This window comes from Chanodichthys erythropterus, chromosome 13 (genome assembly GCF_024489055.1).
Source record: "Chanodichthys erythropterus isolate Z2021 chromosome 13, ASM2448905v1, whole genome shotgun sequence".
In the NCBI taxonomy this organism is placed as follows: Eukaryota; Metazoa; Chordata; class Actinopteri; order Cypriniformes; family Xenocyprididae; genus Chanodichthys; species Chanodichthys erythropterus.
This window is the reverse complement of record NC_090233.1, coordinates 6,198,792-6,224,551: the sequence shown is the minus strand read 5'-3', so window position 1 is coordinate 6,224,551 and position 25,760 is coordinate 6,198,792. Positions and strand designations below refer to the sequence as shown.

General features: G+C 35.6%; 2 protein-coding genes across 5 annotated transcripts in view; both read left to right on the top strand.

The window, feature by feature from the left end:
• Positions 1 to 61: 61 nt before the first annotated feature.
• Positions 62 to 9,441, top strand: layna (layilin a). The gene is made up of 8 exons (XM_067407323.1): positions 62 to 265; positions 633 to 650; positions 3,152 to 3,449; positions 3,528 to 3,685; positions 4,299 to 4,343; positions 5,069 to 5,155; positions 8,745 to 8,847; positions 8,926 to 9,441. Exons 1-8 carry the CDS (start codon positions 190 to 192, stop codon positions 9,275 to 9,277), a joined length of 1,137 nt encoding a protein of 378 aa, XP_067263424.1. The 5' UTR covers positions 62 to 189; the 3' UTR covers positions 9,278 to 9,441.
• Positions 9,442 to 13,845: 4,404 nt separating this feature from the next.
• The window catches only part of sik2a (salt-inducible kinase 2a), a 46,060-nt gene continuing 34,145 nt past the window's right edge, over positions 13,846 to 25,760 (top strand). For 2 of the 4 annotated variants that reach the window (XM_067408019.1, XM_067408018.1), the window contains exons 1-3: positions 13,846 to 14,187; positions 15,978 to 16,094; positions 19,563 to 19,626. In XM_067408019.1, coding sequence (XP_067264120.1) covers positions 14,050 to 14,187; positions 15,978 to 16,094; positions 19,563 to 19,626 — 319 coding nt within the window. In that variant the 5' untranslated portion in view covers positions 13,846 to 14,049. Of the gene's footprint in view, positions 14,188 to 15,977; positions 16,095 to 19,562; positions 19,627 to 25,760 lie in introns of those variants that run through there. The other 2 variants (XM_067408020.1, XM_067408021.1) reach the window with 2 other exon arrangements.

Here is a 25,760-nt window from a genome sequence, read left to right as displayed (position 1 = left end):
CACGCGCCCTCGTCTCACTGTGAACCGCCTCTCTGGATGTTCACAAAGATTTCAGCGGATAACGGAACAGGTGATTAGTTTTCTACTGTATGAAGCCGTGTTGGATGCTTATTTTTTATTTTATTGGAATTCCATCGCTTTTGTGAAATTACTTTTAATACCCATGGAAGTTCGATCAAAGGTGATAAAATGGATCTGATGAGAAAATGTGGCTGCGTGTTGCTTTTATTCAGCGTCTCCGCGTGCGCGTCAAAGCTTTTGGGCGGTGAGTTACACATTAAAGAACGAAAATGTTGCCTATTTTTAAATATTAAAGTCAATATGTAATATTTGGAGGAAACGCTTGATAAATTGAATAAGTAACAATTTGAGATATTACTTAGTATGTGCCATTTTACAACCTTTAGAAAAATAGAAACTGTTTTATATTTTAAAAGGCTTGTCATGAACTTTGTTTTTGTTGTTTTCGCTCACTTAACTATCAGACTCGTTCGTTTCCTGTTTAATTCATTTTAATTAGATGCTTGAATATAGGGAGTGAGTGACTTCTTTAGATGATGCTTTAACAGTGGCTGTTTTCTCTGTTCACCACTTGTAAACCCGATGTGTTGTCCATTCTCCCTGCGGCGCAGACATTTACGAGCCCAGAGGTATGTTCTGCCGCAGACACTAATGGCTTTCTCTAAATTAAATGATAGCTCCATCTCAGCTCATTTCTGTATATTTATATGCCATCCATAGAGCGAGATGTAATCATAACAGAAACATAATTATATTTCATTTTTATTTTTAGCCATGGAAAAGGTACTTGTACTTTATCTGGAAAAAAAAAAAATCTTAGTTTCAATCGAGCAATTCGATCTGCTACAGGATGTTAAGGTTTTAATGAAAGGGATTTATTTATTTTTATTCTTTCTTTTCCTTTTTTACATTGGGAATCTAATGAAACTAATGAAAATGCTTTTTAGAAAAATAACCAAACACGTAGCCTAACTGAAAATGTGTGTTCTGGTGAAAAAAAAGCCATTTTGACATCTGCCTGACATTTTGTACAGACAGTGCACTCGGAGTACAGTCTCACTTTTCAGTGCTTCAAAATGTGGCTTGTTTTTCTTTATTGTTATTATAAATTAAATCAAGTGACACAAACAGTTTTTATATAGCCTACTTTTCTATAATTATGTAAATAAAACAGGAAGCCAATGTAACATGTAAAGATATTAATCAAAATATCATAATTCTATTCTTTTTAAAAAATGATTTACACCTAGCCGAAGGTTTTGCTGTTGTAACTTTAAAAAAAAGCATTACACCATGGGTTTGCCCCTGTGGCTTCATGTACAGTAGCCTAAATCTTTACATGAGTACAGTAATGTACATCTCTTAAGGTTTAGATTAACATAAAAGTATTGCATGTACTTTCTGAGATATGGTGTGCATCTCAATCAGCTCCCTAAACTTCCTAGGTTGTGAATCATATATGGTGTACATGAATTCAGGCACTGATATCTTTCCGACATTATTTTTTAATGCTATTTAAAGTACATTATGATACTTTGCTTGTTACATATACATGCAACATTTCAGCCATAAATAAATTATAAATGTTATGTTTAATTACTGCTTAGCAATGTATGTTTGTGCTGAAATATAATTAAATAAAGGTTTGTATTTTAAAAAACATCTATCACAGACATTATGTGTGCACTGTAAACCCTAATGCTCAAAATACTTAATTCGTTTCAGTAGGACAAACTTAAATTAAACAAATTAGTTCAGTTAAATTAACAGTTATGAGTATTTAAAACTTTCTTTTACTTTTGAGTTCACAGCACTGACATATTTCAAGTAAACTAAATTGTTTTAGTTGCAGCAGATTTCTAATTCCCAGCATGCTTTGCATCAGACTGTCTAAATGTTGAAATAAAGTGTTATTTTGTGTGTTTTTGCATAAGATTAACATAGGGAGACATAAGTTAGTGTTTAATGTTGTGTTATGTTGGGATTGACAGGGGGTTCTGTTATGTTAGTTTTGTAGGGTTACCATTCTAGTGAAGAGTAGACCGTGTGGTTAGGTTGAGGATGAGCTGCAAAACTTTTAAGACCACATATACTGTATGTTGTTTGATTATATACATGCAAGTATATATTGATAGTCTCTTTGATAATTATAATAGCATGTGTTTTTTGCTAACTAACATTTAACCAAGAATTGAATGTGATGTTTATGTAAATTAACTATATGTACTTGAGTAGGGCGAGGCTGAGAACTGTGGGAGTGAAAGAATGCCAGTGATGTGATTGTTAATGAGAGACACCTGTGCACCACATTAGCATTGCTCCACTTCCATGGCTCTCGGCCCCGCCCCACTTGTCACAAAAAAATTAAGTTCAACTAACTTAAAAAAAATAAGTTAGTTAACTTAAATGTTTTGAGGTAATAAGTTTCCTCAAATGTTTTGAGTATTCTGAACTTATTGAGTTTTACAGTGTGGTAAGTTGTCTCACGTGATTTGTTTTGCACTTTAAGAACTATAAGAGCATCAATGCTCCCTGGTTTTCACAGTGAATTGTGGGACTTTTTAGGGAGCAAACGTTTGAGTGCACTGGTTGGATTTTGCAAATGAGACAGCCTTCAAAATGGCCAACTCCCTGATCAGGGCCTTGACTACTGAACTAGGGAGCTGACTGTTTTTGTTTAATTTTCTAAATAAAAAATTGTTTATCTTAAAGGGATGGTTCACCCAATAATGAAAATTGTCATAATTTACTCACCCTCAACCTGTATGGATTTCTTTCTTCTGCTAAACACAACAGAAGATATTTTGAAGAATGTTACATAACAGTTGATGGACCCCAATGATTTCCATAGGTTTTTTTGTTTGTTTGTTTGTTTGTTTTTTCATACAATGGAAGTCAATGGGGCCCATCAACTGTTTGGTTATTAACATTCTTCAAAATATCTTCTGTTGTGTTCAGCAGAAGAAAGAAATTCATGCAGGAACAACTTGAGGGTGAGTAAATGATGATAGAATTAGCATTTTTGGGTCAACTATCCCTTTAAGTGTTCTAAATAAAAGTACACAGGATGAATCAATATATTTAAATATATTTACATTCCTTTTCTAAAATCTATAATGTGTCTCTCAAGGCCAACAGATATGCAAGCGTGGCACTGAGAAGCCTTGCTATAAAATCGCCTACTTTCAGGACAGCCGACGTAAACTCAACTTTGAAGATGCGAGTCGAGCCTGCAGGAGTGATGGTGGAGACCTTCTCAGCATTGAGTCAAAGACTGAGCAAAAACTGATTGAAAATTTCATTGATGAACTGAAAGCATCGGATGGAGACTTTTGGATCGGGCTTCGTAGGGATCAAGAATATGAGGAGTTAAATGGAGACTGCCCATCTCAATACTACTGGCTGGATGGAAGCCAAGCAACCTTCAGGTGTGACGAGAGCTGCATTTGATGGTTTTCTTACACGTTCCCTATAGGTCCTTTTGCTCATTGTTTTGTGTGTGACAGGAATTGGCACTGGGATGAGCCTTCTTGTGGGTTTGAGGTGTGTGTAGTGATGTATCATCAGCCCTCTGCTCCTCCGGGTCAGGGTGGTCCTTACATGTTTCAGTGGAATGACGACAATTGCGAAACCAAAAACAACTTTATCTGCAAGTACACCAAAGGTTGGGGAGTATTTTATTCAATTTTTTCAATTGGGCGTATTTTATTCAATTGATTTCTCAGTCAATTAATTTTACTAATGATATTGCTCATAGAGTACTTCGGTTTGGTGATTTGAACAGACACCTAACACTAAGCATTAAACTTGCACGTAACTCATCCAGAACTGTTTATGCTACAGACATGAATGACACACTGAATACAGTGCAGCTTTGTAAAGAGAGACATGCTATTGTCCAAAACAAACAGGCTTATGATTTCCATCTGGTGAACAATAAGAAAACGTAAAAATCCCATTCGCTTACACTGAAGAGGAGTCCACATATCTGGAGAACAGAATATCCTAGATGTCCTTTGTCCTATTTACCATTCTTCAGAAAATGTAGAAATGTATTTTAAAGTTAATATTCGTAGCATTATTTTCAGATCTAGTAGCAATTTTTGATTAGAGCTAGAACAAGAAGAACTGTGCGTTTCCCAAAAGCATCATTAGCCAACTATGGTCGCAAGTTTCGTTAAACTCTGTTGGTAGCAACAGAACTTGTGACAATAGTTGCTTTGGGAAACTTACCCCTGTTCAGTATGTGATAACATGGTCATCATGTGATGTTTCAGATAAACCTCCAGCACCAGTCCCTGCAGAAAATGAAACATTTAAAGGTAAGCTTGAGATATTTATTAAAAATGTATTAATTTGTATATTAATATAGAGCTTCTGCATAATTAGTACAATTTATTTATTTATTTATTTATTTATTTTTCTAAAATAAAGATGGCTGATGTAGTGGTTATCAACCAGTAGGGGGCCTCAATAAGTCTTAACATTATTTAAATTTAGTTATGTTAACATACCCTTGTGAAAAAGAACTCCTCTTAATTGTATCAAATATCACTTGTTGTGTACTTCAAATTTTAAGAGTATATTTTAAAACAAAACTAATTGTAGATTTACATTACATTCGGTATGCAGTTAAAGGAATAGTTCACCCAAAAATGAAAATTCTGCCATCAATTATTCACCCTCAAGTTGTTCCAAACCTTTATACATTTCTTTGTTCTGCTGAACACAAAGGAATATATTTTGAAAAATGTTTGTAACCAAACAGTTGTGGGGCACCATTGACTTGCATAGTATGGGGAAAAAAATACATATCAGCTTAGATAGGAATTATGTTGTCAATACAAAGAGGGACCTTGGAGTCAAAAAGTTTAAGAACCACTGGCCTAAATGTTGGATGGATTGATTTTAATACACCATTTGTGAAATATGAGAAAGTCTGCAATTATTGGTTTATTTGTATGTTTGTTCTTTGTTTTTAACTTTTTTCTGCTTAATGTGTCTTACACCAGATAATACACAAAAACCTAATTCTCGTATATTACAGATGCTCTTCCGACACCCAGAATACCCAGAGACCCTTCTGTCACAGAGAAGGATGATGGCATGAGGGTGGTCGTATCTCAACCTCCAGGTGAATCTTTTTCTCACAGACATGGTTGAAGATGTAGATACCTAAATACAGTGGGTCCAAAAGACTGGGATTTTTTCAGTTAAACATGGTATAAACATAGTTGTATGGTTTCGAAAGTCAAATATGGTCAATGAAAGTTCAGATATACTTGCATGAGGCACAAGAACTTTGGTTTGTTTTTGCTCATCAAGACTCCGTGTTTATGAGTGTGATATTGCGCTTATACAACAGTTCGACGGCACGAGTGTGTAAATAAATAAGAAGAACAACGGAGTGTCTTTAAAACCTTCTTTTGTGCAGCACTACTTCCTTGCCACGGATTCAAATCTCAAGTTGACAGTTGGACCAAGCCTCCGTTACTAATTCTAAAACGTCACTTTAGAACTAGTAACGAAGGAACGTTGAGTTGCTTCATTGAAACTCATTGCATTTTGTACAGTATTAGAGAGAGAGAGAGAGAGAGAGATCGCCTAAGAGTAGGCTATTACCTGTCTGATATATTGCATAACATTCATTCTTCAAGTCGACGTCCATACTATTATATCCATTATAAAAATCCGAATGTCCTGAGGAAAGCGATCTTGTATTTGTCATTTGTCCATTTGACCACAGCGCTAAAACAACTTGCTTTGCAAAAGTTCCTTTCAATTTAAAAGTCTCTTGTGCCTCACTGACTCATTCACCTGTAAAGTTTTGCCGCCGTGTAATGGCGTATTAATGTAACTTTCATTCAATCCATATCATGCACTAATTGACATATTTATATAAAATAATATTTATTGAACAACAAATAAACACAATTGTTCAGTCAAACATAAAGCACTACTGTGCCCGTGACGGTTGTCAAGTGTGCCGTGGATAATTACTAAAATGGCAAAAAAATAAATAAATAAATAAATAAATGCTACACCTTGTAGCCTATCTATTTCCTAATTTTTGTTTTAATATTTAAAAAAAACAAAAAACAATGATAGGCTATAGGTCACCCTTTACGCTTGTATGTGGGTTTTTACAAATATTTAACAAATGGAAAGGATGCAATGCAAAGGTAAATAAAGATCTGATGTTTGAAAAAAAATTGTAAAGCGTTTTCTTTACTCAAAACAACACTATGTCTATAAAGGGTATGTATTTAAATGGAGCAAGAAGAGGAAGTGAAGAGTCTTCGTCTGATATGTCCCGTCTAGTTGTAGTCAATATGCTATATGCTATATAAATGACAAGGTAATTATTATCAAATTAAACATAGCACAATTTGACTTGCTCTGGAACAAATAATAGATTAATAAGACCAAAGATTGCCCATTCTATGTACTCAAATTGAATTATGTCTCGTGTTTAACCACTATAAGAGCCAGCGGTAAGTCCCTGAAGCACTGGCCGAGATTAAGCTGTTCTCGGCGCGTGCACAAGCACTGAACGGCCACTGACGCTCTGGAGCTCGCATCTCCGAAACCGTCAAAACAAATTGTAAAATAGGCTCTATTATTAAATATAAGTCACATAATTCAGGTCTAAACAACTACATTCTCACCTAAAAAACTATTAAAACTACAGTTCGTGGTACGACAAGTAGTATTTGTAAAAATTACGGTTGATTTAATCGGCCGCCATGATGGTCATTTCAAGCGGAGTGATACAAACGGACGGTGAAAAGGCAGTAGGAGTGCTGTTATCACTGAAATATCGCACGGCTATCAGCCAATCAGATTCGAGAACCAGACAGAACTGTTGTATAAATATATATATACACAAACCCGATTCCAAAAAACACTGTACAAATTAAATAAAAACAGAATGCAATGATGTGGAAGTTTCAAATTTCAATATTTTATTCAGAATACAACATAAATGACATATCAAATGTTTAAACTGAGAAAATGTATCATTTTAAGGGAAAAAATAAGTCAATTTTAAATTTCATGGCATCAACACATCTCAAAAAAGTTGGGACAAGGCCATGTTTACCACTGTGTGGCATCCCCTCTTCTTTTTATTACAGTCTGCAAACGTCTGGGGACTGAGGAGACAAGTTGCTCAAGTTTAGGAATAGGAATGTTGTCCCATTCTTTTCTAATACAGGCTTCTAGTTGCTCAACTGTCTTAGGTCTTCTTTGTCGCATCTTCCTCTTTATGATACGCCAAATGTTTTCTATGGGTGAAAGATCTGGACTGCAGGCTGGCCTCTTCAGTACCCGGATCCTTCTTCTACGCAGCCATGATGTTGTAATTGATGCAGTATGTGGTCTGACATTGTCATGTTGGAAAATGCAAGATCTTCCCTGAAAGAGATGACGTCTGGATGGGAGCATATGTTGTTCTAGAACTTGGATATACCTTTCAGCATTGACGATGCCTTTCCAGATGTGTAAGCTGCCCATGCCACACGCACCCATGCAACCCCATACAATCAGAGATGCAGGCTTCTGAACTGAGCGCTGATAACAACTTGGGTTGTCCTTGTCCTCTTTAGTCCGGATTACATGGCGTCCCAGTTTTCTAAAAAGAACTTCACATTTTCATTCGTCTGACCACAGAACAGTTTTCCAATTTGCAACAATCCATTTTAAATGAGCCTTGGCCCAAAGAAAATGCCTGTGTTTCTGGATCATGTTTAGATATGGCTTCTTTTTTGACCTATAGAGATTTAGCCGGCAACTGCGAATGGCACGTTGGATTGTGTTCACCAACAATGTATTCCTGAGCCCATGTTGTGATTTCCATTACAGTAACATTCCTGTATGTCATGCAGTGCCGTCTAAGGGCCCGAAGATCATGGGCATCCAGTATGGTTTTCCGACCTTGACCCTTACGCACAGAGATTGTTCCAGATTCTCTGAATCTTTGGATGATATTATGCACTGTAGATGATGATAACTTCAAACTCTTTGCAATTTTTCTTTGAGAAACTCCTTTCTGATATTGCTCCACTATTTTTCAGCGCAGCATTGGGGGAATTGGTGATCTTGACTTCTGAGAGACACTGCCACTCTGAGAGGCTCTTTTTATACCCAATCATGTTGCCAGTTGACCTAATAAGTTGCAAATTGGTCCTCCAGCTGTTCCTTATATGCACATTTGACTTTTCCGTCCTCTTATTGCTACCTGTTCCAACTTTTTTGGAATGTGTAGCTCTCATGAAATCCAAAATGAGCCAATATTTGGCATGACATTTCAAAATGTCTCACTTTCAACATTTGATATGTTATCTATGTTCTATTGTGAATAAAATAAGTTTATGAGATTTGTAAATTATTGCATTCCTTTTTTATTCACAATTTGTACCGTGTCCCAACTTTTTTGGAATTGGGTTTGTATATATACACACACACACACACACACTGTAACTCTAAATCATTTCCTTTAACCCTAAAACACAGCGCAATGAAATGCAAAATTCTAAATACAGGTAAAACACCTATAAAAAATAAATACTGAAAATTATGTTAAATGAATACAGTACATTGTACCTTATTTTTACAGATTTTTTGAGTGATAGCATAAGAGGAGACTTCTCTCTTGAATAGTAGTGTATATAGGCTGTATACTTTTCATATTAACCAATATCCTGTTGTTGCATGTCTTTCAGACAATGCTCTCAATATCGCTTACATTGTGCTGCCAACCATACCACTTCTACTGCTGCTGATTGTGACAACGGGAGTTTTCTGCTTTAAGCTGTTCACAAAGAGGTGCGTTGTTTCACCACTCACTACACTGATGAAAGCCATTTTAAATTTGATAGCAAATAACATAATCTATACATGCAGGAAGAAAGAACAGACTGAAACCCCTCCAAAGGATCCAGGATACTGGGCCGCTGGAGAAAGATGCAACAGCCCGAGCCCTGACGTCTATAACGTCATCCGAAGGCAGCATGAATCAGACCTGGCCGGCACACGGCCTGACATCAAGAACACTTCCTTCCTGGGTTCTTCTCCAGACACTCCACCTGGAGATTATGACAACCTGGCAGGCAGGGACACTGAAAGTGGTTTTGTGACACTGGCCAGCACTGAGAGCGGCTTTGTGACCAACGATATGTATGACACGCTTCAAGGCCGTGGAAGCGGGAGATACTACAGAGACCAGGGTTGGATGGATGAGTTATATGGCTACTGATATAAAAAAAAGATGAACATTAGCATTTAACTCTGTATTCTCTTGTTAAGAATGATAATAGCTGCTGATGTCTTTCCCAAGTATTTCCTTTGTGCCAGATATCCAATATTATCGACATTCAAGTATTTTAACGTAAGAATGAGTGTGGTCATTTGTAACTTGAATGTGCAGGGCTTCCGGTGTCATTCGCTTCCAGTAATTTCACCTCTACAAAAACTTCAAGTTTGCTTTTCACAATACACTTTTTTTTCAAAACAGCTTTATAGAAAGTGCTTGTTTCAGTGTTGCTATTTAGAAAGTTTTCTGTTATCAGCCAGAGATGAGTGTATCAGTATGGCAATATATACAGCTATAAAATAGACTACATGTGGTTTGTTAAAGGGTTAGTTCATCCAAAAATGAAAATAATGTCATTAATTTCTCACCCTCATGTCGTTCCACACCCGTAAGACCTTCGTTCATCTTTGGAACACAAATTAAGATATTTTGATTAAATCCGATGGCTCAGTGAGAACTCTATAGACAATGCCATTGTAAATCTCAAGGTCCATAAAGGTACTAAAAACATATTTAAAACAGTTCATTTGAGTTCAGTGGTTCTACTTCAATATTATAAAGCGAAGAAAATACTTTTCGTGCGCCAAAAAAAACTTTTCAACAATATAGTGATGGGCCGATTTCAAAACACTGCTTCGGAGCTTTACGAATCGAATCACGGGATTCGCTTTTTTTGGCACACACAGTAACGTTATTCTCGTCGAGTTACAATGGCATTGCTGTCTATAGAGGCCTCACTGAGCCATCGGATTTAATCAAAATATCTTAATTTGTGTTCCAAAGGTGAAAGAAGGTCTTACGGGTGGAGATCGACATGAGGGTGAGTAATAAATGACATTATTTTCATTTTTGGGTGAACTAACCCTTTAACATCATGTATCCAGTTAAATGTGTTAGTCTAAAACTTGTGCTCGTAATGATTACAATATAAGGATAATAATACGATATACGGATAATGTTTTATAGTTATCATATAATCATAAACACATGGTTTGTAGCTCAAACAGTTTTACCGTTTACTGCACTTTGTTATTTATCCAGTTAACCGGAAGTCTCGTACATTTAAAAAAATATCCTACTTCCACGTTGCAAAAAAATGGATAGGTAATCAAATCAGGTTTTGCGCTAGAGCTCAAAAGGAGCTTGGATATGTGTGGACTCACTGGACTGTGTCAGTATCATGTTTTAAATTTCCAAAATGTATTGAATGAATGAGATAAACGAATTCACAGAAATCTGCAGATTTAGGCTAGGCTAAAAGTTTCAGTGCAAGAACATCTGAAGTTTACGGGTCATGATTATCAGACGTACAGTACTGTGCAAAAGTCTTAGGCACGTCAGTATTTTCACCCCCCAAAAAAGGTTTTAAGCCAGTTATTTATAACTTTTGCTGTAGCGTGTCAATGGGAAATATCTGTTCACATTTCCAAACATTCATTTTGCCATTAATTGTAATAATCCAGTGAGATTTTTGAATACACAATAAGACTGATAACAGCTGGTGCTCCACATGGAGATCAGAGGTCACCATCATCAAATCCGTCTGTGATTACATGAAGAAACATATGAAACTGAGACAAACCAAATCCAGAAGAACTGTGGCCATGTCTCCAAGATATTTTAAGAAACCTCACTGGATTATTACAATTAATGAATGTTCGGAAATGTGAACGGATATTTTTCTATTGACACACTACAGCAAAAGATATAAATAACTGGCTTAAAACCTTTTATGGGGGGTGAAAATACTGACGTGCCTAAAGACTTTTGCACAGTACTGTAGTTTACCTTTTTCTCTTGTTTATTCATATTATTCTAGTTTTCATAAGCTCCTATGACACATGCGAAAATAACACTTTTTGTGTACTTTTAATGCATCTTTAAAGCCAAACTCTGACGGATGAACACTAAGGTGGTACAAACAAGCTGCTCAACAAATCAGACAGAGATGGCTTGGATATGCAATAGCTTGTTTGCTCCCACTGATTGATTCGCATGACCATGTTATGCTGCTTTTCCTGGATGTGCTGTATCGGGCTCAGTAATTAATTACACTGTGACAATCTTTTGCAGACTGTCTTTTCCTGTGAAATAATGAATGATCAAACAGCCTTCAAGTTTCTTATATGCAAATATTGGAATGTGTATATGCAGTGATGTTAATGAAGCCTTAATAAACAAAAACAAATGAATGAAATTGAAATTAAATATATTTACTTTCACATTTCGGCAAATTTATCACCAGTCATAGTTACATGTGTAGTAATAAGAGAACATACAGGTGTATCTCAATAAATTAGAATGTCGTGGAAAAGTTCATTTATTTCAGTAATTCAACTCAAATTGTGGAACTTGTGTATTAAATAAATTCAGTGCACACAGACTGAAGTACTTTAAGTCTTTGGTTCTTTTAATTGTGATGATTTTGGCTCACATTTAACAAAAACTCACCAATTCACTATTTTTAAAAATTAGAATCCTTCATAAGATCAATTAAAAAAAGGATACTTTAAACAGAAATGTCAGGCATCTGAAAAGTATGTTCATTTCTATGCACTCAATACTTGGTTGGGTCTCCTTTTGCCTGAATTACTGCATCAATGCGGTGTGGCATGGAGGCGATCAGCCTGTGGCACTTCTCAGGTGTAATGGAAGCCCAGGTTGCTTTGATAGCCGCCTTCAGGTCATCTGCATTGTTGGGTCTGGTGTCTCTCATCTTCCTCTTGACAATACCCCATAGATTCTTCATAGGTCAGCACAGTCAATCAAGCACAGTAACACCACGGTCATTGAACCAGCTTTTGGTACCTTTGGCAGTGTGGGCAGGTGCCAAATCCCGCTGGAAAATGAAATCAGCATCTCCATAAAGCTTGTCAGCAGAAGGAAGCATGAAGTGCTCTAAAATTTCCTGGTAGATCGCTGCGTTGACTGTGGACTTCAGAAAACACAGTGGACCAACACCAGCAGATGACATGGCAGCCCAAATCATCACTGACTGTGGAAACTTCACACTTCAAGCAACATGGTTTCTGTGCCTCTCCACTCTTCCTCCAGACTCTGGGACCCTGATTTCCAAATGAAATGCAAATTTTACTTTCATATGAAAAGAGGACTTTGGACCACTGAGCAACAGTCTAGTTCTTTTTCTCCTTAGCCCAGGTAAGACGCTTCTGATGTTTTCTTTGGTTCAGAAGTGGAATGTGACAGTCGGAAGACGTCTGTGTGTGGTGGCTCTTGATGCACTGACTCCAGCTTCAGTCCACTCCTTTTGAAGCTCTCCTTAGTTCTTAAATCGGCTTCTCCTGACAATCTTCTCAAGCCTGTGGTCATTCCTTTCACTTGTACACCTTTTCCTATCACACTTTTTTCTTCCAGTCAACTTTCCTGCTTTGGCAAAGCACCCTGTGAACAGCCAGCTCTTTCAGCAGTGACCCTCTGTGACTTACCCTCATTGTAGAGGGTCTTTGGGATCTTCTTCTGGACAACTGTCAAGTCAGCAGACTTCCCCATGACTGCTGTTAGATTACTGACCTAAACCCAGTATTTATACCCTGAGAATGGTAATTTAATACAACTTGAAATTAAATATTCTAATAATTTGAGATACTGTTTTTTTTTTTTTTTTTTTTTTTGATGAGCAGCAAGCTGTAATCATCAAAATGAAAACAAAGAAGTCTAATAAATCTAGAATACACTTAAGTTTCACTTTTTGAATTAAATTACAGAAAGAAAGAAAAAAAAAAACTTTTTCATGATATTCCAATTTATTGAGATGCACCTGTAATAGCAGAAACCGTTTTTTGACAGCAGGGGTCGCTCTCTGACAACATGCTCAGAGTCCTAGCAGCACATATCTACAGATGTTTTAAAAAATGTACAAACATATTTATTTAAATTAAATACTAATACTATATATATATATATATATATATATATATATATATATATATATATATATATATATATATATATATATATATACGACATCTTTGTGTTGAACAACACAAACTCTAAATATGAAGCAATATATAATGATGTCAGCTGCATTTCAAGCACACATATAGAGAGAGAGAGCTCTCTATCCCTGTGAAATTTATTTATTTATTTATTTATTTATATTTATGACAGTTATTTTTGCACGTATTGAGCAAAATCAGTCCTCTATGAAAAACGTATGCAGCACAAATGAATTAAAATGCGTAGCCTACTCTTCGGCGCAACTGTTTGAAGAAGTGTGCAGGATCATTTTAATAAATATATGCTAAACAATAAAATGCATTTAAATAATTTTTGAAGGTCAAATGTACGAGACTGAGTTGAAGTGTTTGTAGAGATTGCAATAGCCGCTGATTGACGTATACACAGTGGATAAGGTTGTCTTGGTGACATGCTGGTCGCGGACATTGAAGCCGCTTTGTGAGATCCGCCCCTTTATAAAATCCCTTCAGCACTGACGTCAATGCATGTCGAGCGCCAGAACATCATTCCTCATGCCGAGCATCAGAGTGGAATGCGCTCTCATTTCAGTCATGTAGAGCCCTTATCTGGCAACGAAGAAATGTGCAGGAGCCTTTGGCACCCATATGCCCCATTTGCATTTTAGCTTTGGCATTAGAAGCATAATCATACCCGCACACTTCAATTGATTTGTAAGAGCAGGTGAAGGTGGCCAAATCATCCACACACCTCTTTATCCAGTAGTTCACTAGAAAACTATGGTCATGGCCGCCCAGGACCAAAAGCCGTCGCAGCGGGCTCCGGTTCGCGTGGGATTTTATGATATTGAGCGCACGCTGGGAAAAGGCAATTTTGCAGTTGTGAAGCTGGCGAGACATCGCATCACAAAATCTGAGGTGAGTAGCCTAATATACGCACACACACTAGGGTTTCAGTGTACTTGCGCTTTCTGCGCAATCGAAACAACTTGCATGTTCACTTTTATCATTCATGAAAGAAAGGGAAAGAGTAGTCTGTAATTGTTGAACCTAAATATTTGGTGAGCTGTGTTTGGGTCTGTGACATGGGATCTGCGAGATGAAAAATAAAGACATTTTTTTTTAAATGCTGTTTTTGTCAAACATGTGCCAAGTGCTAATATGTTGATACTCGTGTTGGTTTCATACAGTTTTGAACTACGTTTATACCATGTTGTACAAAATAAAAATGTAATGACTTCTACCATGTCAAGTGGTGTAACCAAAAACTAAAATAATTGGGTAACACTTTATTTTACTGTCTTTGTTACATACCTTACCATATACAGCAATTTATGCATACTTACATGCAACTAACCCTCAACTAAATGTAATCCTACCCTAACCCTATAGTAAGTACATGTTGTTAATTATATAATATATATATATATATATATATATATATATATATATATATATATATATATATATAATATAATATATAATTGCACTGTAACAATGACACCTTAAAATAAAGTGTAACCAACATTTGACGAGGTGTGTGTGTGTGTTTGTGTGAATAATACATATCCAGAACTTTTCTTTGGGTAAAAAAAAAAAAAAAAATATATATATATATATATATATATATATATATATATATATATATATATATATATATATATATATATATATATATATATAAAGGCTCTAAAAGAGTCCTCCGATTTTTGTCACATAACAGTATGGCTTCCTGCATATTGGTTACACCACACTGACTGATTATTACAAATATTAATATTTCAAAACTACATTTCTTCACTACCAAACTACTTTTAATAATATTTCAAGAATTGAAACCTTTTAATGACTATTAAATTAAACAGTTACTGTACATCACCTAGACCTTTTGACTTTAAAATAAATCAATTAAAAAATCATATAAAAAGCATGTTCATCACAGAAAACGTGTATTTAAGTGATGTTTTATTTTAATTACATTTTAAAATATATTTTTGAATAACTTAATAGATTAAAAACAACAACAACAACAACTGTGACCTTTGATATCTAGGGCATAGTAGCAAATCATAAGTATCAAAACATATTTTGCATGTTCAGGTTGTTGTTTACCTGGATAAAGTACTTTAAATAAATGAAATTGTGCATTGCTTAATGTGTATTTTCTGTAAATAACTGGATCTGCCCTTATGTGTCTGTTATCAGTTTACGTTAGTATTACATTGTTGCTGTGCCAGGGTCAGTTTACTCTGAACTTGAGTTTAGGAGTGACAGTCAAGATCAGTTCAGATAAAACCAAACAAGTCATGCAGCTTCCCACCATTTCTCCCATAGAAGCAAAAGAGGAAACAGCTGTATATCCAGTTGCAGTTGCATAATTTTTTTAAAGGTGCTGTAAAGACACGAGACAGAAAGCAATCTGTGAGCGAAATTATTTTATGTTAGATTGAAATCTGCCAAAAGAAAAAACTTTATTACAGTTATAAAGTCATATACATGAATGGCATACTGTATGCCTTAGGGGTCTTTTGATTTTTTAGAAATCTATAGGTCTAAAATTGGTACTGTTTCATTGTATTGTTGTTTATTATTGCAGTGCAGCTCAGTGAATAATCCTTTATTTTTCTAGAAACCATAAATAATTCATGCGTCAGTGGCGTCAAAATAAAAGCCCACTATACATAACATTTACATTTGCTGAATTGCAGGTGGCCATTAAGATTATAGACAAGACCCAGCTAGATGCAGTGAACCTAGAGAAGATCTACAGGGAAGTGGAAATCATGAAGCTGCTGGACCATCCTCACATCATCAAGCTGTACCAGGTACTGCATGATCATTCGTCTGCATATTTGTGATAACCCATCAGCTGCCCAGCGATTTTTGTTTCTTACTTGTATTAGCATTTGTTCCATGAGACTGCTGTTTTTCTAGAGAATAAGGCCTGTTGAATCCAGTGGTTTCGGCTGGGAGCTTTATAGGGTTAGTCTTCTTGTTATGTTATGTAAGATTTTTAGGTCACTCTGAGCCTGGATGCTGATGCAGTATCAACAGCTGCCTGTGCTGTTACACAACACAAATACAGCAGCCCAATCTAGGAGCAGTGGTCATATTGTGATTTGTCTGTCTGGTATTGTACATAGAGCTTTCTAAAAAAATTCACTGTTCACTGCTCACTGTTCCTTTGGCAGACGCAATTGGGAATATCAGTAACCTATAGAAATCTACCAAATACCCACATGGTCATTAGTCCAACACTAGACCTCACAACCAGGCAAAAAAGTGCTAAGAAACATTCCCTTTATATATATATATATATATATATATACATACAGTCAAACCAAAATGTATTCATCTTGAACTTTTCATTCATTATTACAGTTTATTCACTATAGTTTAAAAAAAATGGTAATAAAATATAACAATATCTCAGAGTTAAACTGTGTCAGAAAAATTAATCTTAATTATGTCAGATAACACTTAAGCAAAACATGGTCAGGTCAAAGTGTCTGAATAATTTTTGGTTCCAAATTTTTATCAGTTTTCCAGGTAGTCCACTGTATGAAGAAATTTTGGGTATAATATGTCACAGCTTACTTTAATTCACTATCTTCACTTACATAAATGAACTATAGTGTCCTGCACCCACTAGAAAATATATCAAAAATATCAAAAATGTTTGAATACTTTTTGGTTTGACTATATATATAATTAATATCATTATTATTATTACAAACCCAATTCCAAAAAAGTTGGGACACTGTAAAAATTGTGAATAAAAACAGAATGCAATGACATGGAAGTTTCAAATTTCAATATTTTATTCAGAATACAACCTAGATGGCATATCAAATGTTTAAACTGAGAAAATGTATCATTTTAAGGGAAAAATAAGTTGATTTTAATTTCATGGCATCAACACATCTCAAAAAATTGGGACAAGGCCATGTTTACCACTGTGTGGCATCCCCTCTTCTTTTTATAACAGTCTGCAAACGTCTGGGGACTGAGGAGACAAGTTGCTCAAGTTTAGGAATAGGAATGTTGTCCCATTCTTTTCTAATACAGGCTTCTAGTTGCTCAACTGTCTTAGGTCTTCTTTGTCGCATCTTCCTCTTTATGATGCGCCAAATGTTTTCTATGGGTGAAAGATCTGGACTGCAGGCTGGCCATTTCAGTACCCGGATCTTTCTTCTACGCAGCCATGATGTTGTAATTGATGCAGTATGTGGTCTGGCATTGTCATGAAAATGGAAGGTCTTCCCTGAAAGAGACGACGTCTGGATGGGAGCATATGTTGTTCTAGAACTTGGATATACCTTTCAGCATTGATGGTGCCTTTCCAGATGTGTAAGCTGCCCATGCCACACGCACTCATGCAACCCCATACCATCAGAGATGCAGGCTTCTGAACTGAGCGCTGATAACAACTTGGGTTGTTCTTGTCCTCTTTAGTCCGGATGACATGGCGTCCCAGTTTTCCAAAAAGAACTTCAAATTTTGATTCGTCTGACCACAGAACAGTGTTCCACTTTGCCACAGTTTTGACCTATCGAGTTTTAGCCGGCAACGGCGAATGGCACGGTGGATTGTGTTCACCGACAATGTTTTCTGGGCCCATGTTGTGATTTCCATTACAGTAGCATTCCTGTATGTGATGCAGTGCCGTCTAAGGGCCCGAAAATCACGGGCATCCAGTATGGTTTTCCGGCCTTGACCCTTACGCACAGAGATTGTTCCAGATTCTCTGAATCTTTGGATGATATTATGCACTATATATGATGATAACTCTTTGCAATTTTTCACAACAGCATCGGGGGAATTGGTGATCCTCTGCCCATCTTGACTTCTGAGAGACACTGCCACTCTGAGAGGCTCTTTTTATACCCAATCATGTTGCCAGTTGACCTAATAAGTTGCAAATTGGTCCTCCAGCTGTTCCTTATGTGAACATTTAACTTTTCCGGCCTCTTATTGCTACCTGTCCCAACTTTTTTGGAATGTGTAGCTCTCATGAAATCCAAAATGAGCCAATATTTGGCATGACATTTCAAAATGTCTCACTTTCAACATTTGATATGTTATCTATATTCTATTGTGAATAAAATATAAGTTTATGAGATTTGTAAATTATTGCATTCCTTTTTTATTCACAATTTGTACAGTGTCCCAACTTTTTTGGAATCGGGTTTGTATTATTATTATTATTATTATTTACTGGTTTTATTTTTATAGTGTTGACATTATTATTTTATTAAGTATTATTATGTGTTATTATTTTTTATTTAATAATAATTATTATTGTAATATATTTTTGAAATACATTACTATTCAATGTTTTGGACACAATTACTTATTCTTAGTATTTCTAGTACCAATAATAATAATAATATAATTATTATATATATTATTATTATTTACTGGTGTTATTTTTACGTGTTGTTGACATTATTATTTATTTAATTATTTAATTGTTTAATTAATTGTGTTTATTAAAATATTATAGAGTATTTTTTTTACATTTTTTATTAATGATAATATTAAATAAAAATAATTTAAAAATAGTAATAATCTATAAAATAAATAACATCAACAAAACTATAAAACACCCCAGTGGATAATAATAATAATCATCATCATTATTAATATTATTATTATTATTATTATTATTATTAATAAATACAAATATATCAATAATAATAATAATCTATCAGATTATTTAATTTACACAACTTTTACATTTTAAGATTTTACAAAAATATAAAAATTTTACATTATATTATTTATAGTATTATTTGTTATTGTATATATTGTATTTGTCTTGAACATTTAATTATTTTTATTTATTTTTAACCTCATCATGAACATAATTGTTTAAAACTTCTTGACAATATTTACATGGTACTCCAATTATCATGGCACTGCCATGGTTTATGTCCAAAAGCAATGTTAATGCTGTGATACTAGTGCTCTCAGTAATGTAGAGAAAGATGGCTTACTTGAATATTACACCTATGTATCCAAAATAATAGCCATAACATATTATTGACTAAGTGTGAATCACTTGTCACCATCATGACGTTTGTTTCTTCTCCTTTGCATCACACACAAAAAAAGGATGTAGAATTGTTTTCTCACTTGAAGCCAAGTGTGAACACTAGTGACAGGTGAAAATGCTGTCCGTCTCCTGTTCTCTTGTGATTTCAGGGTTTTTTTGTGATATTAATATTGCATTGCCTTAACATTCCACATTCATGCAATGGATAAGAATCACGTCTCTTCTCTTTCATTAGGTCATGGAGACCAAAAACATGCTCTATCTAGTCACAGAATATGCCAGAAATGGAGAGATATTTGGTGAGTGCGTCCGTTTCATTGTATGTGCAGACAAACGTTATTTCATTGTGATCCATATATTCACCCCACACTGTTAAGTATTGCATGTGCAGTGAATGCTTGCCTGCAGTGGATTGAGATGGTCAAACCACATTTCTGCATATTTCATGCATCTATACACTGATTCACTCACTTAAAGCTAATGGATGAGCTGAGCTGAAGCTATTTTTTGTCCTGTGATGATTAGCAGTGTCACCTGTAATGGAAAAAGGTCCTGGTGTTTTAGATGAGAGCTACGTGACCAAAGAAACAATCATCTCACCCATAACAGCCCCATGCAGTAACGCTACAGTCATACTTGAAAGACAGTGAATGAGATTTATAGCCTCATTAAGGGTAAAAGGTTGCGTTTGACAAAGCAAAAGAGAGAATATGATATGACAGCTGCTGCCAAAAAAGAGGAATAAGATAATAATTTACAGACACATCCTTGTGACTTTGTCAGCACGTCTTCAGTTTTTGTGTTAATATAGCCTGCTTCTTGTATTTGACGGCATGCGTACTTTGTTCTTAGCGCAGATACCGTGAGAGTCAGCAGTAAAACTGTGCAGTGACTATGTTTACAATAGCATACTCTTTCTGCAGTGTACAGTATGTACATTTTCTATGTGGATTACAATAGAATATTACATTTGCCAAAATGTGCAGTATGCTAATGTGACAGATCACGCATTTGAATTCATAAGCGCACCATTGCATTGAAAAAGACAGTAATCTTGAAAAACACCAAGTGTAATTGATTGTATGGAGCGTGGGCACCCACCGGGAGAAACATAATTTGGTGCCTGTGGTGTGGAATACTGTTTCCCAGTGGTTAATCACCGTGAATCGTCAGGATAGCAAAATAAGTAGCTCCCCACCCTATATATTTTGATCCAAGAACATGTCTTACTTGGTAATATCGTGACCATTTACAGATATAGGTAGAAACTCACTCATAACTTATATTTTTATATGCAACCAAAAGCATTACACTCTAAAAAATAAAACATTGGTTAAAAAAAATAAATAAATAAATAAAAAAATATATATATATGTTAACGTTTTCCACTAGAATTTTTAACTTAAGCCAATTGGGATAATTACATTAATTCAAAGCAATATGTTGAGTTTTTGAGTTTTTTTGCCACAATAAAAACACATTTCTAAGTAACATGAACTTAATAATTGTCAACATGAATGCAACTATTTAAGTTGATCCAACATAATGTTTTAAGTAAGGTGAAGACGTTTTTTTGCCACAATAAAATGCATTTCTAAGTAACATGAACTTACCAAGCACCGCTTGTCACCATGATGGTAAATCTCCAAAAACCCACATAAACAGAAACTCTTCTAAATTAGCATAACAAAACACTAATTACTGCTAAATCTCCCTTACCATTAATCTTGTGCAAAAAATATTATATAACACTTAATTTTAGCATTTACTCTCCCTTTCAAGTGCCATGGGCAAAGCATGATGGGAAATATAAATCCCAGCCCCAGTTTTACTTAACTTAAGTTCGTCTATATTAAAAGAATTAAACTTATTGTTGACCCAAAAATGAAAATTCTGTCGTCATTTACTCACCCTCAAGTTGTTCCAAACCTGTATGAATTTCTTTCTTCAGCTGAACACAAAAGAAGAATATGGGTAATCAAACAGTTGATGGGACCCCATTGACTTCCATTGTATTTTTTTTTCCATACTATGGAAATCCATGTGGTCCCATCAGCTTTAGTAATCAGAGTACATACATAATGTATTACAGGCAGTGTGTGAATCACATTCACAAAATGAATTGAACCAATGATGAGTCTGGAAGAAAACGAGAACAGGAATCTACTGTTGCTAAAGTAACGAACACAAATTTCACACGGATTTGTTTGACTGATAAACCTTGCACTCTTTTTTCAGTGTTGTTTTTAATATTGTGGATATTTCAGTTAACAGTTTGCTTCATACATTCAGTTTAACAACATTAAGTTAAAGTTGCAGTAAGCTTAACCTATAAAAATATATCAATATTTAACAAGTAAAATATCTAGCTTCCGCCAGACCGCCCTCCGTATTCAACTTACGAAGAAAGTGTAAGTGAAAGCGCAATGTCCTATGCCTTCCGTATTCACCTTATGAAAAAAAACGCAATGTCAGTTACGTTTTTTTTGTAAGTTGAATATGGAAGGCAGTCTAACGGAAACTAGATATTTTACTTCATAATTTGTTAAAGCTGCTGTCCGCAACTTTTTTTGTGTTCAAAATTTACAAAAAATTATATAATGAGAATGTACAACATGAATACATTTTCCAAACTGTGTTTTTGTCTTACCCTGAATCATTATGGTACACTTATAATAAGTGTTTATATTCAGACTATTTCAGACCGGACTGGTAGGACCCGCCGCAGAGTATCACAGTAACTGCGTGACTCCCCATAGACATACACGGAGAAAAGTAGCTCCGGCTACAATGTTCTTCTGCAAGACGCGTGCAGTTCTGTTAATTAACCACTAGAGGGCCAAAAATCGTGGACTGCAGCTTTAAATATATTATATATATAGACAGGGACGTGCACAGGGGGGTTGCTCAGGTTGCCCGGGCAACTGCCCATATGCCCTTCTCGACTTACGTTGCCCTTCCGAGGTGGAAAAAAATAAAAAAAATCGTACAATGGATGCAGAATTTCACGTAGGCCTAGATAAAAAATAAAAAATCGCAAAGCCTCATTCACTTCCATATTCGGGCACCCGTCCGAAAGTGAAAGTCAGTAGGGGAAGGGCAAACTCTGTTTACTTGGCTGCAGCGCTGCACGCGACCGGCACCTGAGCTGAGCCTGCATGAGCGGCACTAGAAGGAGATTGTCGCGGTTGTCGGGTGAGACGACTTAACGTTGTCGGAAAGGTGAGTAAGGTTATAATCGTTAACGAAAACGAACGAAAACTAGGTGGGAAAAAACATCGTCGTTAACTGAAATAAAAATAAAAACGAGGCATTACAAAAAAACGATAACTAACCAAAACTGTAATGTGTGTTTGGCAAAACTAACTAAAATAAAATAAAATTATAGATTAAATGTCCTTAGTTTTCATCTTTGTCAATGTCTTTCATAGAGCAAACGTTCAGCTGCATTTCATTTCCCTGCGTCTCTCACTCACGCGTCTCTCTCACATACTCGCGCGCGCACAGCCCCACCCCTCCGTGCACACCGCGCCTCCATGAGAACGAGTGTTGGAAGCAAGTTCGCGAAAGGTTGGTATCTCGTGAAAACCTTTACACAATCACACATTGCCCTTTTTTTTAGGTCAGAGCAACTGCCCCTCAAAATTCCTGTGCACGTCCCTGTATATAGATATTTTTCTTACACAAACACATTGCTTCGAAGGCCTTTATTATCACCCTGGAGCTGTGTGGAGTATGTTTATGACAAATGAATGCACTTTCTTGAGCTTCAATCTCATTGGCCCCATTCACAGCCATTATAAAGCTTGGATGCGTCAGGATATTTATTAATATAACTCAGATTGTGTTCATCAGAAAGAAGAAATACATATACACCTAGGCTTGAGAATGAGTAAATCTTGGGGTAATTTGTAATAAAGTGAACTAATCCTTAAAATCTCTTTCTTGACTTGTTATTTCAGACTGCCACAAGATAATTTTATGTAACATTAGATTAAAAATACAAAAAGACTAGAAAAATAACAAGCTAAATTAAACGTGCACAGAGCGACAATGCAACTTTGCACTTTATATAAGCGTTTGCCCATATGAATTAGCATGAATGCTGTGGTCAAACATTGTGTTGTCCATTAAAGGTGTAATGCAAGTTGATATGAATGCTAAATATTTAGTCACTTATTTATGATTTAGATCAAAGGTCACTAGGACTGCTCTCCAGTTCTTAACACAAGATTATCTCCACCCCGACCATGAATAGTTTATCATAAATTAATACAATTACAAACATGTTCTTTTTCTCCACATGGAGAAATGGGGGATTTGAAGCAACATACATTATATACTATACAAAGAAAATGTGCATTTTACAATATAAATTTGGAATCTTTAAGAGACTGTCTAGGATTTATTGTTTGTTTTTTGTTCTTATTGCTGCCAACCTGAACATTTACAGTGACTGCACAAGTCTTAATTAATTTCATAATTTGGACATTTGATTGTTTGGGCTTTTGCTTGAATGTATATTTAGAGCCTGGACCTCATGAAACTTGAATACCCCTGTATTTTTTGACTTTCTCAGGATGTCACCCTGCATGTTATTTGGTATTGAAGGGTATTAGTCTTGATTAGGCTGTAATTTTCATTGTAATTGTAGAGATATTTTTATATCTGCTGTTTTTGAGGGTTTTGTACCTGAGAGGAGGTTAATGACCATCAAGTTGCTCTTTATCACTATTCTCTTTACATAAAATTCTGCAGAAATGTAGTGATTACCATAACTGATTCATGCAATGAAGTGAATTTTCTAAGTGAACTTTTGCCAGCTGTTTGCTCGCCTCCTTTTCACTTGAATCATATCTATATATTTCACTTTATCTTAGCTTTTTAATGTTTGATCTGCTCACCAGTCATTTTCTTTCATATTTCCCTCCATTCTGGATGTTGGAAGGGAGTTCCATTTTTGTTGCAAGAAGGGTTTAAATATCATGTGTGGGCATGATATAGATTAGATGTTCAATTTCCTTATCCTACCTGTTGAGTGCAAATTACACGTTGTCATATAGTCAATCCATAGGGATGTGAAGCCATCTGTCAACTCAGTATCGTACCATCCCACTCATACTGCACACTGCCTCGCATTCACATGCACAGCGCACCCTTTGAAGTCTCCTACATGTCCCTAACACATGAGCCGTATGACGCACGCATGCATACGCATGCAACTGGCATCTCCATGCCCTTGTCGACTGATTAACTCAGAGGACTGCTGTTTTATCAGCGCTCGGCTCGCATCTGAAGCAGGCATTGCTGACAGTCAGGTCCTGTTTTGAAAGTGTGGTCGGCTGTGGATGACAGGCTGGCCTTTCATTTTAGAAGGGAATGAATATATGCTGCTTGCTTCAGGTTGTTTTCGTTGGATTTGAAATTCATGAAAAGCTGGTTGCATATTCACGTCACTCTGACATGGCAAAAGGTATTATTACACAAACACCTGTGATGCATGAAAGAGGACATGAGATAATAACATGTTATTAAAGGGTTTTTTTTTTGCATGAGGAATTCAATTTCCCTTAATCTTTCGAGAAAAAATACTCAATATACTATGAAAACATAATGTAACTTTCAGAAACATATCTGAACCTGTTTTTATTAACTGTTCAAAATGGTTTGCATTAATTGAAATTAAAGGTAAATAGAAAAAAAAATAATAAAAAAAAGCACATAGTTATTAAAATTACTAACAATTAATCTAAAATTATATTCTGTATTATTATTATTTTCAAAAATATGTGACTCGTGTTGGCAAAATGAGCCACAATGAGCCAGTTGTCACAAATGAGTTATTGTTATTTTCACATTCTCCATTAAAACACTTTCAAAATGATATATGATTTGTTGGAATCTGACAAAACATGTCTGTGTATATCGGCATCACGCGCTGTCTGAGACGTCTTTGTTTGCGCGCTTCGGATCTGCCAGTCAGCGCGAGTAAGATCTCATGCCATCTAGAATTCCCCAGCTAACATAGGATATAGCCTACAGCGAAACATAAAATAAAAGCATTCATGACGTTTTGCACTCAGTATCATTAAAAACATATACTATGCTAGCGTAACATTTTGCTAGCATACATTTCAGACGATTAAAGATACCATAAGATACCATATAATCACAGAGGTATAAATATTAACAAAAGTACTTAGACTGTAAGTAATGTTACTTAACCAATCTGACGCAGTTGTTGAACTTTGTTGCTATAACTGATGAGAAACACAGAGAAATGTCGACGCTGTCCTTCCCGATGTTTTAGTTACGTTGTCAGTTAGTAAGTCATGAAATTACCAAAAAGTACGAATACAGTTACTAACTAACTTTTCTGGTTGCCACAACGTAACTAGTTACGTCGCCGCGGCAAAAGTTTGGTCACCAAATT